This window comes from Alosa alosa, chromosome 2 (assembly GCF_017589495.1).
Source record: "Alosa alosa isolate M-15738 ecotype Scorff River chromosome 2, AALO_Geno_1.1, whole genome shotgun sequence".
In the NCBI taxonomy this organism is placed as follows: domain Eukaryota; kingdom Metazoa; phylum Chordata; class Actinopteri; order Clupeiformes; family Clupeidae; genus Alosa; species Alosa alosa.
In genome coordinates this window covers 31,720,658-31,733,477 of record NC_063190.1, presented here as the reverse complement: position 1 = coordinate 31,733,477, position 12,820 = coordinate 31,720,658, and the positions used below count along the sequence as shown (strand labels likewise).

The following is a 12,820-nucleotide window of genomic DNA, read 5'->3' as shown; positions in this document are numbered from 1 at the left end:
CCAAGTACACTTGCATACCGGTATACAAGGAATTTGGTCTCTGCATTTATCCCAATCCATGAATTAGTGAAACACACAGAGCACACACTGAACACACAGTGAGGTGAAGCACACACTAACCCGGAGCAGTGAGCTGCACTTCAGCCGTGGATGTGAGCATGGGAGAGCAGTGCTCAATCACTTCCCCCGCTCACATTTTTCCCACTGGTTGGGGATCGAACCAGCAACCCGGCTATGTGTTCTTTGGTAACCCATTGTCAGTCAATAGTGAAAGTAATTAACTGTGTACAACAGTTTTGTCGTTGACTATGACACCACGGTGAAGTTAGTTTCAATTTGCCAATGAGTTCAAATAATAGATGAGTGCAGATGCATGTAGGCTATACTGCTGCTGACTATCAAAATACAGATGCGCTGTTTGAAGTTGCACTGCTTGCTGTTAAAGGGAATGACAGATGTAATTTTCATTGGTTTAAAGGATGTTACGACCAAAACACACCCATGACTGATTAAGAAACATAACACCAAACTTTTTGTGCCAGGCACCGACATTTGATAACAAAACCACCCCCAATGTGGACTGGACAAACCCCAAAATTTGTTTAAGCTTTACGCCAGTGACCATGCGTTTAGATCACCAAAATATAGCCCACTGAAGTAAGCATATCAAAAGAAGAGTATTTTAAAGGAAATTAAAAGTATTTTTTTGTGTTTCACACAGGTTCAATCAGACTTTTGAAACAGTCCTATCATGTGTCAAAGAACTTGATGAAGACTGCATTAGAAGCCTGATAAAACCTTTTGGTGAAGAACTGGAGATGAAAAATGTTATTGCTCTGTGGAAGCTGGCAGTGCAGAGAAGAGCTGCCCATGTGTGAGGTCTGTGTAGAACTAGAATGGTGGAAGAGTTGCTGATCGTAACTGCTTAAATCCAGCTTGCTCCAAAACAAATAAAAATGTGCGAATGCTGCAGTAATAGATAACCTGTGTGGAACAAATTAGACTTAAAGTGTTTTGCTTAGACTTAAAGATTGTTTGCTTAAAATTTAAAGTATGTTTGCTTAGACTTAAATAATGTTTTCTTAAAACTTAAAATGTTTTTGCTTAGATTTAAAAGGTTTTGTTTTAGATTCAAAGTGTGTTATGTTTAAATGAAATGTGTTTTGAACAAGTGTAAGAAAAAGGCATACTAGCAGTAAAAAAACTGTAGGCCAGTGAGGGGTCAATGAGAAGTCACCGGACAAGAGAAAGACGAAACAGAAAACCATTCATTCATGGCAGGAAGCGATAAGATCAAGCTAGGGCATACAGCTCGCTCGAAAAAGTATACTGGACTTCGGACTTCGCAGATTGAGAAGCAGAGATGTAGGCTTGAAAGCATTTTATTTTTATTTTTTTGTACTTAATAAAGTCAAACCCCTAACCTTTGGTTTTGTTTAAAAGACCATCCAGAGTTCTTTTTATGTTTCTTTGCCTCCCCTGTGTCGTTGAGAAAATCAATCTCCTAGCAACAGAGGCATCAGCCTACAGAGGTGACCCGTGCAAAGCTGGTAAGTTGTCCGTTCAAGGGTTTACTCTCTAAGACTGTTTATGGGCAAAACACACTGCACACATGCACTGATACATACAGGAGTAACAATATCAGTTGTGTATTTAGGAAGGAAAGTCCGATGCACCAGAGCAGACAAAAAACACAACCAGACTCTGTTAGCAGATTATTTTGTGTGAAACAAAGTTTTGCACTTAATACAAGCAAGGATATAGAAATCTGTTGATACGTAGATACAAACTGACCCTAAATAGGTCTAAGATCTGTCTTTAAGAAAAGCTTTATATTTGGCTAACTCTCCCTGTGACCAGGACGGTTAATGTCCCCTTAACCCTTGATGGCAGACAAGCATCTGTAACCCCTCTTCAACCATACCCAGCCAGCACACGACTGACCTTCAACGTTGAAATATAGGGGAAATAACGTCAGTTGTTGCGTCAATGTTGAAACAATGTTTAATGCTAAATGGTTGTAAAAGGGTATGTAGACAAACAATGAAACAACGTTGGTTGTAAAAAGGTCAAGAAAATCAATGTTGAATTATAGGTGAAATAATGTCAGTTGTTGTGTCAATGTTGAAACACTGTTTTAATGCTAATTGTAAAATGTTGACAAATGGTTGTAAAATAAGAAATCAAGGAAATCAGCACCAATGTTGAAATGGCGGATGTTGAAATAATGTTGCGATATCAACGTTGATTCAATTTGCAAATCCAACACATAATTCAACGTTGATTCACCCGTTATTATGTTTTTTTTTAAAACGTTTATAACGTTTATTTACCGTTGAATCAATGTTGAAATGCCAGCAGGGTAGTGACAGACCAAATTCTGCAAATGCAGCTCTGAATTCTTTTTACGAGCTAATCACATTGTGCAAGAATGAGGGAATGAGGGAATAAGGACCCTGAGAGAGCCTCTCAGTCGGATCAACCCTCTCCTTCAATCCCAAACCCGTCGAAAAGGGACCCTCGCATCAGACACAAACATAAGTTTCCACCACGTGCACGCACACACACACACACACACACACACACAGGAGTAGCGATTTCAACTGTGCTACGGGAGGCATCAGAGTGGTCACAAAATGTGATTCTCTGATTCACATTTACTATTATCTCTGATTCACATTTACTATTATCTCTGATTCACATTGATTATTATCTCTGATTCACATTTACTATTATCTCTGATTCACATTCACTTGAACTCCGATAATGTGGGTTTTCCCAAACATGGATTAAGATTTTTCTCTATCAAAGTTCTCTTTTTAGTCCTGGACTAGGCATAATGCGTGCTACACTAGTTGACCATGTCATAAATCCTGGATTGATGCTGAAGGAGGCTGGACTAAGAGTTCAGTCAAATCTAAGCAGATATACAGTGGCAAAAACACCTGTAAAATTTGTATCTACACGTTACGACAGAATGTTTAACCCTTTAGGCGCCAGAGGTTTTTTTTTTCGAAACGTTCGATTTTGACATCTTCATTTCAAAAGGCTATATCTTAAAAGTGATAAGAGATAGAGACTTTAGAGACTGTAAATTAGAGAAATATTAAGGATGACCCAAAGTTTATGTAGAGATTAAATATATTAATATTATGCATATTATGACGTCATATGGTGGCGGCCATCTTGGATTATAGAATTTTCTGGCCCAGCGTCAAAAATTCTGTCATTTGCCGAGTTCACCGTAGCTTTTACCAACTACACAGAAGTCATCTGTTCCGTGTTCCCCAGCAGCCGCAAAGAGTTAAACAACTACCTAGCCATCATCGCCGGCCTAGCCGTGTCCTACGGGGGAGCCCATTTTTATACATACCACCGGCTGTTTTCAGCAAAATGCGCTTACCCTTACTGGGGCGCACTCGATATGGAGCTCCATAACCGAGTTTTCCTAGGACCTAAGCCATCTTGTCCCCTCTGCAATAGCCCCAGTCACGGCGCGGTCGAGTGTCCACTAGTCAACCCCGACCATCAACTCCCCAGCACCAGCTCCACAGCCCCGAAATCCTCATCCTATGTTCCCCGCATCCCCGATGCTACGGTAGGAGAAGCCAGGGAAGAAGACGAGCATTCCTGGAAAGGTCGAGAAATCTGCCGAAGATTTAACTTTGCTTAGTGCCCCCAATCCTCCTGCCGTTACCTCCACGTTTGCAGCTACTGCGCAGGCGCCCATGCCAAGTCAGTCTGTTCCGCACTCAAGAACATAAAAAAAGTTTTACCCTGGCTCCCCCCCTTGACCTTGAAGGATTACGGTAAGCGAATTTACGTCATTTCCTGTTTGTAGTGTCAGAGTGGCTGCTCTCACACTAGCTCGCTCCTGTTTTTCTTTCCACGTAATCCACTTAATTAGACTACACCTAGGTTTTATTTACGTAAAAACTCCACTCTTAACCACTCGTGTAGCCAATTCACTTGTCTAATATAATTCAATTGTCTAATCTATCTTAAGGACGATGGCAGGGTCCTCTGCTGCCCCTGCCTCTCCTATTTCCGATTCTCTCCGTTGCCCGGCGTGTCACATGCTAGCTAACTCTTCAGCCTCCTTTAGTGGACATGCTACTTGTAATAAATGCAGACTAATAGCTAGCTTGGAGGCGAGGATAGGTGAACTAGAGAATCGCATCCACACACTGGATCAGATTAGCAAACAGCTAGTGGCAGAACCCTTGGGAAATTGTGTGGATGCACCAGCCGACTGCACAGTTAGCGCAACCATGACGGCCCCCTCGCAGCAAGGGGATAGTCCTTGGGTGACTGTTAGGGGAGCCAGATTTAAAAGCAGCCCGTTGGGCCTGTTTCAGCCTGGATCTAAATCCAAACGAAGGAAGCCCACTGCTAACCACCAACCTATTCATGTTTCTAATAGATTCTCCCCCTTAGCTAAACAAACCGAGAAACCTGCTACTCTGGTCATTGGCGCTTCTACTATACGAAACGTGATGCTAGCGACTCCATCGGCCATAGTAAAATCGATATCTGGGGCCAGAGCTAACGACATCGAATCAAATTTGAAAGTGCTGGCTAAAGCTAATCGTAAATACTCGAAAATAGTTATCCACACTGGCACTAATGACGCCCGACAAGGCGTCAATCGGAGATCACCATACAAAACTTTATCTCCGCGGTGCAGGTTGGCAAGCAACAGATGTCTGACTCTGTAACTTTTCTGGACCCATACCCATTAAAAGAGGTGATGAAATGCTCAGCAGAATTTCGGACCTCAACCGATGGCTGTCAAAGTGGTGTGCCAATAACAATGTGGGCTTAATAGATAACTTTAGCTCCTTCTGGGGGAAACCTGGACTGTTGAAAAGAGACGGTATCCATCCCACATGGGAGGGTACTGCCCTCCTTTCAAGGAACATAGACCGTCACTTAACCGAGGCTAGTTCCTGACGAACCAGAGATCCAGGAAGCAGAGATAAGGTCTTACACAGATCTCTGCAGTCCTAACAGTCACCCAGGTATACAGGGCATACAAGGCCAAATAGAGAGGGTGTCTGTACCAAGACTGTCAACTCTTACTCGACCCACTAGGGGAATTATTCGTAGCAATCTTATTACGATAAAAACTTCTCCGGTGAAGCAAATTCCTCCAAAAACGCAACTTACACTTGCTTTACTTAATATTCGATCACTGTCAAGTAAAACTGCCTTGGTTAATGAAATTATTACTGACAATCATATAGATGTTATGTGTCTTACTGAAACCTGGCTTAAACCAGATGAATACCTTCCATTAAATGAGTCTACACCTCCCTCCCATTTGAATTATCATGTACCACGCCACACTGGCAGGGGAGGTGGAGTAGCTACAATCTATCAATCTAGTCTTCTCACATCTCCCAAGCTCACACACAAGTTTAAATCTTTTGAAGTTCTAGTCCTCAATTTTTCAGAGGCGGACCCATACCCTACTCCACTCCCCAGCTTTTCGGAGACCATCTTCCTATAAACCACCCCCTCAGCTACATTCAGCCCATCACAGCCGACCAAGCCCTTCAAGCCCTCGCACCCAGGACCATGCAGTCCTACTGGACTGCTCGGTCTTGCTTCAAACAGTTCCACGCAAAGCACTCATTACCATTTCCCAGTTTCGATGCAGTCACCATATCATCATTTATCACCTACGCCCACACTTCACTCGGGATCAGAGTCTCTTCCATTAGAGTCTACCTAGCTGGCATTCATTTCTTCTTCAAACTCCTCCACGGCTCCGAATGCCCTTCCTTCTCCGACACCAGGATAGGCTTGTTAATCAAAGGTATCCGTAGGCAACAGCCAGTCCCCCAAGACTCCCACCTCCCTATTACCTCAAGCATTCTCGCCACCTGCCTCGCTACCCTTCGCCACCTGCCTCGCTACCCTTCGCAAAGGGTTCATTTCACCGCATTCCGATTTCACCATCTCCGTTATGTTTCTACTGGCCTTTTTGGGCTGCTGAGATGTAGCGAGTTTACATGCCCTTCGTCTCTCTTCATTCCCGATGTCCACCCGTGCATCGCAGATCTAGAGCAGCGAGACCAAGACACCATTCGATTTACCATCAAACAGAGTAAAACCAACCAGTTCCGAAAAGGACACTCCATATTCATATTTAACTCCGCCTCAGATCTTCAGCCTTTCCAATACCGATCTCACTACATCTCATATCGGTCAGCTCAAGCTTCGTCTACTAGCCCGCTCTTCGTGTCAGATGAAGGGCTACCCATCACTCGCCACAGGTTCCAGACACTCTTAAAAACCATTCTAGTCAAATCTGGTTTTCCGCTGACCGCCACTCCGCGACACCTCTTCAGGATAGGAGCTGCCACAACAGCCGCTCCAACGCTTATCGGAGCAACAAATTAAAATACTGGGCCGTTGGTCCTCGGATGCCTACCAGTTTTACATCCGCTCCAATCTAGCGGATTTACGACTCGCTCAGCAAGCACTTATGTAGTCGGTAGCGGCCTTTCTATGTGATCTTTTGGGGTGCAAGCGGTCATCGCTCTATCGCGATCTCCGCTCCAGGACCACGGACAGCTACCTTGCCAAACACGCACTTCTCCCATACATTTAGTCTAGCTGAAGCAATCATATCGAAGGGCGAACTAGTGAAATGTTGTTTTCTAAACAAAGTTCGGGAGGAGCCTTCGGGATGATTGACAGCAATTAACTCACCCACTGCCGCCGCAGGGTAGGCTATTTAAGCCGACCTCCTTTTCCATACGTCACACGCTCCGGTGTCCGCGAAATCATCCCCCCTCCTCCTCCATTTCACCTATTGCCCTGTTACTCATCCTCCTTACACAGGGGGGTGCAAGCGGTCATCGCTCTATCGCGATCTCCGCTCCAGGCACTCCAGGACCACGGACAGCTACCTTGCCAAACACGCACTTCTCCCATACATTTAGTCTAGCTGAAGCAATCATATCGAAGGGCGAACTAGTGAATTGTATTTTAAATTGTAATTGTAAATTTAGGAGTTACAATTGACCAAGACCTATCACTAAGTAATCACATAAAACAGATTACCAAAACTTCATTTTATCACTTAAGGAACATTTCAAAGATAAGGAAGTCTTTATCCTTACCAGACGCTGAGAAATGAATCCATGCTTTTGTCACCTCAAGGATTGATTATTGCAACGCTTTGTATGCTGGCTGCAATAACACCTGTCTAAAGAGCTTAAAGCTTATACAAAATGCAGCTGCTCGCACACTCACTAGAACTAAAAAATATGAACATATTTCCCCTATCCTGGCATAGAACTGGCTGCCTGTTAAAAGTTGCATTGACTTCAAAGTATTACTTCTAACGTACAAAGCCATTAATGGCCAGGCACCAGAATATATTAAAGATCTCCTAGTCCCATATAACCCGCCCAGCCCGTTACGATCACAGAATACTGGCCTGCTTGTAATTCCAAGAATCTCAAAAACGACAGTAGGTGGCAGAGCTTTCAGCTATCAGCAAGACCCCTCCTCTGGAATAATCTACCCCTCCTCAATTGATTAGCAGACACCCTCCCTATTTTTAAGTCTAGACTTAAAACATACCTCTTTACTGCCTCCCATAGTTAGGTATGGTGCGGTGTGGAACTTCACCCATCTCGGGGATTTTGGAATGGACCACCCTGCTGAGTCCTCGTGTGACTGGCACCCCAGTCGTGCGTGAGATGGTGGTCACTGACCATACCTGCGCTGGTGTCGACTACCCCTCACCATGCCTTAGTTATGCTGCTATAGCATAGTGCTGTCATGGACTTCTCATGTGCCATGCCATACAACCCCCTCCCCTCTCCTCTCTCTCCTACCCTCTTTCTCTCAACTCTCCCTCTCTTGCCCATTCCCACTATGATTTACTGTAACAATATATAGCACCACTGATCCCTTCTTGACATTAATCACATTGATTTCTCAAGTAATACTAACCCATTCTACATTTCTCTTTCTTCTCCCTTACTGTACCTCACTTGTGAGGTATATCATCACCAGTCATCAACCATCCATGTGCCTGGCCCTCCTCTTACCCATCCCACCTGAAGTCCCATCCTTGACAGCTGTATTACTGTCCCCCTACCTGGATTCCTGGCCCGTACAGCCCCATCACCTGCCTATGACAACTCTGCCCGGATTCTGGCCTGTCTGCTGACCCACCACTTGCCCCTTGACAACTTTCTTTCCTGGACAATTACGACGCCGGACTATTGCACTTTCTCTCACTAAATCATGATTAATGCTTTATCATACCGGATACGTAATCATCCCACCTCTTGTAACTTTCACCTCAGGTGCTTTAAACACCATGTCCTATTCTCCACACCTGACTGTCATATGCATTTGTCATTGTTTACAGACCTTACTGTCCATATTGACCCTAGGCAGATGGGTCAGGCCCCTGAGTCGTGGATCTGCTCGAGGTTTCTTCCTATATGTATCTCTAATTCTAGGGAGTTTTTTCTCGCCCCTGTTACCCCGGTTACCCTGTTACCCATGGGCCTTCCTTCCTTCCTTCCTTCCTTCTTTCTTCCTTTTCTTTTCTCCCTCTTTTCTTTTTCTCTGATTGCCTACATTCTGTAAAGCGCCATGATACATGTGTAATGTTTTGGCGCTATATAAGCACAATAAATTGAAATTGAATTGTAGGCTCGGCCTAAGACAATTTAAATGTAACAAACAAATAATGACCACACAAACAAACAAATAACAAACAAACAAACAATGACCACACAGGCTATATAAAATGAGCAGGTCCAGATCATACTGAACTTGCACACCTCAGGCCACACAAACACACAAACTCCCCACGGGGAGAAATTGCCAAACCCGGCACACACTACAATAGTAATTTTAAAATGAGCAGGTCCACAACAGTCATTAAGACAGCTCAAGACAAGACATATCTATGAGCAGATCCAGCCCTAAATTAGCAGAGATGTACTCATAGGACATACAACACAAACACACAGACATCCATGGCTCTCACAACCATGAATGCTGGTGGGCAGCAAGGCCCCGCTCTGACGCCATCATGAGCATTTTAATAGCTGACCAATCAGACCCAAGCAGGAACTCCACTTTGGCAATCAAAGGTGGGCGGGACCTGAAAACAGGAAAGGCAGAAGCACACAGACAGGTAGCCTATAGCGATGTGGTCAGGATACACACTGGTATACCATAGTCTGCCTTACTGGTGACCGAGTCGTGGTTCTAGATCACAAAATTCATAGTTTACCCACCTCTTTTTTTACCACTACACCCCTGGCTGTAATGGCTGCATCCATATAGTGCAATGACACCACTTGACAACAGTAAGTGACGATGACAACTTCACATCTGTTGATTTTGTTTATCAGTGGTTGTCTCTCCAAATGTATGTGAAGCCCCACATCATACCAGAAAAAGTTCTACCTGTGCATTTAACATAGATGATTTCCCTAATTAGCTCATCTGCCTGGCTGGAGTTGTACCAGTTAGAATCAGTCTGGGGTGAGTGAATGGTTGGAGCAAATATGTGGCAGGACTTTTACTGTCTGAGGTCAGGTCAAGTCAGTTTTATTCTTTTAGCACATTTAACATGCACAGAGTGCAACACAAAGCGCTCCACATACAAGACACATAACAGAAAGACAAAAGATGCCGGACGGAGAGGCGTAGTGACACCAAGACAGACAACAAACAAATTAAGAAATAAAAAGTAAAAAAAGAAATAAATACATTTAAAAAGAAAAAAAATGTTAAATTAGTCCAATTTCCAAACCAGCTGATGTCCAAGGGCAATGATGACCCGCGTGAAATATGCGCACAGCGGTCACATAGGCCTAGTTTAACATCACTCTGAGTTCGCATTCAAGCAAGCAAAACGATGACTTGAATACATCTGTTTCACTGGAAGGGCAAGGGGTAACAACAGGACAACACAGAGACAGACCAGAATGCAGGACTAATGTTATGAGAGTATTACAGTAATATGGGATATTCTACGGGAAAATATTAAAACGGCAGGACAGCGGGGAAAAGTTAAAATGATAAACCCGGAAAAAGTTGGCATGTTAGGTATTTTTCGGTCCCTGTGATTATTTGTGAAATTGTGCAAACGGCCTTTTCAAGTCATTTTAGAAGGAAGGAGTGTAGCAAGCTGCCAAATTGACGATCGTCTGAGAAATTGAGTTTTGGATAATGTTCAGCTTCGGCAGCTTTACAATGACTGAGGAAGCCTAGAGACATAGTAGGGATGGGAAGTCTGACACCGAGGCACCGAAGCTCGTATCACTTTCGCGAAGCAATCTGCTTCGGCATAATGTATCGGAGCTGTGATCAAAGTTGTAAGGTCATTTGACTGATGACGCACGAAGCTCGGACGCCACTGAAAAGTTTAAATGGGACATTTGACACAGGGGCACCGGTGCTTGTATCAAACCCCTAAAGCGTTACGGGTTCGATAAACCTTTAAAGTCCCCAACACATATGTTTTGTTGCACAAGCACCCTTCTAAAATTGTAGCCCTACACAAGCACTTCACAATCCCCACTGTACACAATGCCCCATGTTTTCACAATGCCCTTTATATGTTTTCTGTTATCTGACACTGCTGTGGTCATCTGCAGCAATTAGCCTATGTTATTTTGCAAAACATCAAATGAAGTCTTAAACAACCACTATAGAGAAGCATGCAATATCAAATAATGCTAACGCATGGCAATTATGAACATGGCGGGATTTGAACCCCGGTCACACGCGGTATACTAACACGCTACCACCCTCCCAAGGACATTTTAAGGTTTTTAAGGAAACATAGCATTATTTAAAACCAAGCACATTACATTTTCAATTCGAATTATTAGAAGCATATGAAAACTATAATGTTTATTCCAATGACTGTAGGCCTAATAGTTTTTACTCACAAGGGAACAGAACACGTTGTCTCTCCGCTTTGTTTTACCAGTGTCAGAAAAGGGCCATTTGGTCGGCATGTGGCTTCGTCTGTGATTGTTTTAAACATCCTCTCGCTAATGAGAGCCGCCGTTATGTTTGCTAACCACCAGATGTCACTGTTTTGTATTCGATGCTTTGACACTTCAAAACACTTACGATACAATCAGGAAGAACCTTCCAAAGCCTCATGGGGCTTCATCATAGACAGTAAAAGATATGGACAGAGTCATCACGTAGACGTCAATCGAGGCGAGTGAAGCGAATTTCAACCGTTTCCTCTTGGTCGACGAGGCTTTCTGCGCAGGCTCAGGGGACGTAAATGTAACGTGGGCACGTAGTCTGACTTGTGTAACTCTTGTGATAGCTGCACCAAGAGATTGGGTATGTAGCCACTTACTTCGTTACCACCATGTCTACATTACTGTTCTAAATGTCCTAGTTGTTCGTAGATAAATGTGATTTAATATAAACAGCACTCGCCACATTCATAGCCAAGGCTACTGTCAATCCATCAAAACTTCGCTGAAATGTTGTGCTCAGAGCCATATAAAGGTAGAGTTGCGACAATGGGTGTTCAAAGTTCGTTAAGGTCACGTGGTTCATGTAAACTTCAAATAGTTCCCGGAAGTGATTGACAATGGATTAGAATGCATTAAATAGGCTACTGTTCAATGATAGACAGAGCCACGATTTTGGTTAATTGACAGTCAATAAATGCAATGCATTGATATACAATATTTATAACACGGTGTAATTATTGTGTAAACTATGTAGTTATCCTACCATTACAACAATATTAAATTAAATGCAAGACCTTATATCTTAGCCTGCTATATAAGGTGACGTTTTTTTCCGCCCTTTTTTTGCCAATGAAAATGAATGCAAAATAAAAAAAACAGTCCTGCTCCTAACTGAAGAAACGTTTACGTTACCAACAATGTTAACAACAAACTCCGCTTCACTGCTGCAAGTAGGCCTACAAAGTTGGCTGTAAATATGCTTCGCCATATTTAACGAACCAGCTAGCTTTGTGATAACAAAATCTTACCTTTTATGTGTTTAGTCCACTGAAAGTTATCCACATATCAAACGATTAAATCCACAGTTATGGAGGAATTGTTTTGGGGAAGCAGTTGCACTTTATCCCACTTTTGCTGCCCTTTTTAAAATGAAACCACTAATCCATAGCCTAGATGAGCATTGCATAACGTTACAACTATGTTGACATGATGGTAAAGCTAAATGCCCAAGACACGCCACGCCATAAAAGTTGTAGGCTACAAACGCAAAAAACTTAATGACAGCTCGTTTGTGGGTGTTGCCTAGTGCTGCCTAATTGAAATGGTATAGGCATCTTATATTAGGTTATTATGTGTGGCACATTTATTGGGCTTTAGCCTCTTTTAATTTATTTGATAAGGAACTGATAAAAACTGAGCAGCAGAAAAGCTGTCATAGTCGATACATAAATAGTTTATTATTATAATTAGGTTATTAATACAATTACTTTACTACTATTACTGTTGTTACTGTTTATTATTATTATTATTCGGATGAGCCAATAATGTAAATCTGAGTCTGAAATGTTGGCTACAAACAGTCTGTAACTGCACTGCTGCTATTATAAATGGTTAACTTTCGGGAACTATTTGAGGCTTCCATTAGCCGCCATTGTTAAAAAAAAAATGGAACATTAGCGTCAATGGAGTTGTCGCAACTCTACCTTTATATGGCTCTGGTTGTGCTCCGATGCTTTCGTTCTTATCCAGAGAATACGGTTATTTTGCTCCTGTGCGACGCTTTCACCCGCTCTGGCTATATGCTTATTACGTCATTGATTTCG

General features: G+C 42.9%; 1 protein-coding gene across 2 annotated transcripts in view; it reads left to right on the top strand.

Moving 5' to 3' along the window:
• Positions 1 to 1,445, top strand: part of LOC125287308 (E3 ubiquitin-protein ligase rnf213-alpha-like) — a 77,789-nt gene extending 76,344 nt beyond the window's left edge. For both annotated transcript variants that reach the window (XM_048232945.1, XM_048232937.1), the window contains exon 50: positions 722 to 1,445. In XM_048232945.1, the coding sequence (XP_048088902.1) occupies positions 722 to 878 (157 nt within the window). In that variant the 3' untranslated portion in view covers positions 879 to 1,445. The remainder of the gene's footprint in view (positions 1 to 721) is intronic.
• The last annotated feature ends 11,375 nt before the right edge of the window (positions 1,446 to 12,820 follow it).